The sequence below is a fragment of the Phanerochaete carnosa genome, assembly GCF_000300595.1.
Source record: "Phanerochaete carnosa HHB-10118-sp unplaced genomic scaffold PHACAscaffold_3, whole genome shotgun sequence".
Classification (NCBI taxonomy): Eukaryota; Fungi; Basidiomycota; class Agaricomycetes; order Polyporales; family Phanerochaetaceae; genus Phanerochaete; species Phanerochaete carnosa.
The window spans coordinates 3,327,085-3,331,451 of record NW_006767630.1 but is presented as its reverse complement, the minus strand read 5'-3'; the positions used below and the strand labels follow the sequence as shown (position 1 = coordinate 3,331,451).

General features: G+C 51.6%; 1 protein-coding gene across 1 annotated transcript; it reads right to left on the bottom strand.

The window, feature by feature from the left end:
- Positions 1-791: 791 nt before the first annotated feature.
- Positions 792-2,182, bottom strand: PHACADRAFT_193621 (uncharacterized protein; the record flags this gene model as incomplete). Its single annotated transcript, XM_007393750.1, has 7 exons — positions 792-944; positions 1,001-1,221; positions 1,280-1,471; positions 1,528-1,684; positions 1,743-1,838; positions 1,895-2,091; positions 2,143-2,182. 7 exons carry the CDS (start codon positions 2,180-2,182, stop codon positions 792-794), a joined length of 1,056 nt encoding a protein of 351 aa, XP_007393812.1.
- Between the last annotated feature and the right edge of the window lie 2,185 nt (positions 2,183-4,367).

Sequence of the window (4,367 nt, the reverse complement as noted above, 5' to 3'; positions counted from 1 at the left end):
TCCAAGTAAGCCTTCAAGCTTCCAGATCAGCATTGGTGGTGCAGCCACGCACCATAAAGGCATCTCATGGCCATAATAAAGTACACCGTGGACTTCCACTTCTCTTCAAACTCTTTGAGCAAGTCGTCCGGATCGACATAGAAAGAGTCATCCATGAGCGGTGATGGCGGGTCTCCCGGTAGCGTGACGACCTCCCCCGAAGAGTCAAGCACAGACACCTCCGTCTCTGTACTTACCATGTTCAAGTAGCTCGTGGAGCTCTGCCGCGAACTCCGCTCCTTGACAAATCGGTACCTGCGCTCATGTCGGCCTGCGAAATCTAGGGTGCCCTGTGGCGAGTCAGTTCGTACAATCCTATGCGCTGTAACGTGTAGGACCCACCGTGTGGAAACCCTTCATCGTCTCATAGAAGCGCAGGACACGGCACTGTACGCCCCGCGCGCCACAAAGGTCATTACGCGGATCGTGGGTCGTCCCTTGCCGAACCGTGAACGTGAAAGACCTGGATATCTGTTGGTCTTCTCCCTTTCGTAGAGCCCGACGGGTTATCCGCCCTCATAGCGTCCTGGGAGCCAAACCGTGTTGGTAGATTGTCAGTCGAGATACCGATGGGACGCACGAGAGTGGTTAGAGGAACGGAGAGTCTTCCTCTGCTCTGCCTCATACGACATATGATGAGCGAGATCGAGGTAGTCGTCAGAGAGCAAACGACGCGACAGGCGCTTAAATAGAGGCGCCGTGTATATCTTTGTGGTACTGTGGTACACTCGGTCTTTCCTGCTTAATGACTACTACTTCTGAGTTTGCTTTTGCTTCAAATTCGCTTCAACCTCAGGCTTGATACTTGCAATCATGTCCTGGATGGTGTACTTCGGCTTCCAGCCAAGAGATCTTGAGTGTGTCGCACGAGCACGCGAGTTCGTACCCCAGTGGTTACCTGCATCCTGTCGTATGCTCCATCAGCATCTTCTTTTCCGGACGACGTCTAGAACACACGTACCACAGAGCCGAAATGCTTCTCAAGCTCCTCATCCGTGAACGTTGTCGGTTCGGGATCGTTAGTGAGACCAAGCGCCACCATGGCTTCGCCGATCCCCTTGGAGATGTCGTACCACGGATGCTCGCCATTCTCGCCAAAGTAGTAGCCGCGAACTCCGTGATCAACGTTCTCGGGGCCCTTGGTGATAATCGCGTCGTACAGGATGATGTATAGGTCCGCGACTGGTACGAGTCATCAGCTATATGCAGGGTTTCACGCATATTCCAGAGGTATACGTACCATCATCAATGTGGACGTCTGGCCAAAACGGAAGTCCTTTGCCTACCATCCCAGCCCGGCCGCGGGCGAGAGAAGCCTTGATGAGCATAGGGATCTGAATGGAGAACGGGTTCTGGATGCCTGCATCGACCAGCGGGTTCTTCTCGATGCCATAGATGGTACTAGGCAGGATAATGTACGCCCTGAGGTAGCCTGTATCGTATGGTGAATTTGTCGCGTGCATATTCAACTAGAGCGGGGGTACGTACCCTGCTTGTCGGCCTCGAAGATAGCATTGTCAACGTCACGATGCATCGCGGTTGGCTTGATATTGGCGATCTGCTCGAAGTTCGAGTCATCGTAGACCACATCGGTGGCTGCCATTCCCTTGGTCTCTTGACCTTCGGTCAAAATGCCTGTGCCAGACTGCACTAAACACGTTAGTACACAGCAGCTTTGAGACGCGCCTGACGCGGAAACATACAGTATGGATGAGAATAGGGAGATCGCCGAGCTTCGCATGGCGTTGTCTTAGACCCTTAAGGACAGCCTGGATAGCGGGGAGGTCATCTGCGTCGGCCTAAAGCAACAAGACGGTCAGAGTCGCTCAGGGGCCGCGAGGATGCGGGGGCGCACCAAGGAGAGAACGAGGTGCGCGTTCTCGGCGAGCTTCTCAACCAGCGCAGTATCTTTGTAGGAACCAATAACGCTATGGACGCCAAACTGCTCGAGCTTTTTGGCTTTCTCCTCGCTGCGCACAAGTGCTGTGATGTCGAAGGTGTTTGCGCTAGGGTGCGAGAGAAACCTGGAGAGGACGGAGCCTCCGATATAGCCTGTACGACGTTCAGCAAACGATGGCTACTCCCATACCTGAAGACATGCACCAGTTGCGCCAATGACAAAGATGGGGGTCTTTTCAGCCATTGTTCGCGGAAGCTGTGGGTGAAAGCCTGCGAGTCCCCGTCCACGAACACGCATTTTTATGTGAAGCCCTGAATAAAGGAGCTGAGGATGAGTAAGCCATCGATCCCCGTATACACAACCGTGACCGTGGCATAGCCTGAGCGTAACGTTCGGATTACGCCCAGGTTCTTCCCAGATTATGACGTAGGTGAATCTCGTGGTAACCGCACAATTATGAAAGGATTACAGTCAGATTTCGACGGGATTTCGCCCGGATTAGACCTGAGCATAATCTCTGTCAACGTGAGGGGTTATCTGCTCGTGCGTCATTACATAATCCAGTATGTCGCCTCTCCTGGCTCGCTGCGACGCTGACCATTTATCTCGTTATCACACTAACAGAACCAGGTCTAAATTATGTCTGATGAATATCTAAAAGTACAAGACAGGCTGTGTGCAACATGACAAGTTGATGGGCACCTGCGCGGGAGGTGTGAGTATCTATCCGACGCCGCGTCGCCGCCTCACTTGATTCTTGCATTAAATATTCTTGAACATGGGCACGCACATCTGCAGATGATCCCGAGGCTACGGCAGCAAATTAAAGAGAGCATGAGGATAGCCAGGGGGATACGCACCTACACTGAGCAACGAAGTGACCGCTGCCGCGACCGCCGGCGTCTGTCAAGCGCGTCGATGATGTCATGCATTTTGAAGTCTTGAAGGATGACGCTCACCTTGCGGTGTTGCCCGCTTGTTGCATTCATCTTGACGTGTCATGAGAATAATAACAAGTTATGAGGGACTTGGCAGTGTGCGCACCAGAATATACCATGGAAGGCCCACCGTAATCTGTTAACCGATTCCAAAGGGGAATCGGAAAACGCTATAGCATCGCTTTCCCCAGGATATCAAGTTTTCGCTACGCGTTCTTCGCGCACATATCCAGTCTTGCGACTATGAATAACATTGATATCAAAGTGTAGTTCATGTAATATACCTCAAGCGGATCCAGGTTTAGGATGACCGTTATGTCAATCATGACCGCATGGCTCTTATCCGAGATTTTTGAGCTCTACTCCCGGCTCGAGCTCCTTCAAAGCAGACAACATCGTCTTTGACATCGCAGATTACCCATTCATCAGCGCCACTAGGTGCGAAGTTAGCAACACAAAGTTAGCAGTAGAGGAGCGCATAAGCTAAAAAAAGAGAAACCAATTTGAAGCTGAAGTAGCTTTGTGTACTAAGAACATCCATCCGGTTTTGCTGAATTAAGCCACTACTGCTGAGTTTGCTTTTGCTTGAAAAGTGCCTCAACCTCCGCTTGATGCTTGTAATCATGTCCTGGGTCGTGTATTTCAGCTTTCAGCCAAGGGACCTTGAATGTGTCGCACGGGCACGTGAATTCGTACCTCATAAGTTGCCTATTTCCTGCCACACGGTCCTTCAACTTGAATATCTTTATCTCTCAACGAAGTCTCAAGCGCACATACCACAGGGACTCGGACAAATAGTTCGCAAGCTCCTCGTCCGCGAACGCCGCGCAAGGCCGGGCGCTATATCAATAATCATGGCCGTACAACAATATTTCCCTCGCGTAAAATTCTTAAGCTGTTCTCCTGACTCAGACTCTTTCTAAGCGGATAACATTATCTGCACGATTTCCAAGCACAGATTCCCCGGCAATAAAGGAATGCAGCTCGTATCGAGCTGACTCGTGCGACTTTGTAAGCAGGGCTGCTCGCCAATACAGAGCTGAGTCAGCCCCAGCCCCATCACCAACCATGAAAGAAAGGCACTCGCTATACGGTGTTAGCACACAATGTGGACGGAAAGCTGTGATTAGTACGTGTGTGTGTGTGCCCGCACGAGGCCAAGCCAAGTCGGACAATAGAGCACTCACCTCGGTTGCAGTCCGAGCTTCTTGTTGAAGAGACAACACGAGGATTCATGCGCATACAATTAAGACTGCCAGGCACGTAATCCAGACGTATATGCGAGCGTGTCCGTAGATTAGGTGTGTGCGGATGGAGCTCAGGCTTGCGGTGAAAGAAGCATGCCGGCCTCCATGTTTAACACCAAACGGCGACGGTATATGCGCGGGAAACAAGGCCCGAGGCAATAAATGCGGTATTCTCATGACCTCATGCCGGTAGGTCTGGTCCTCGTTGACTCTTGCAGCTCGGCTCAGGGGAATACCATGATT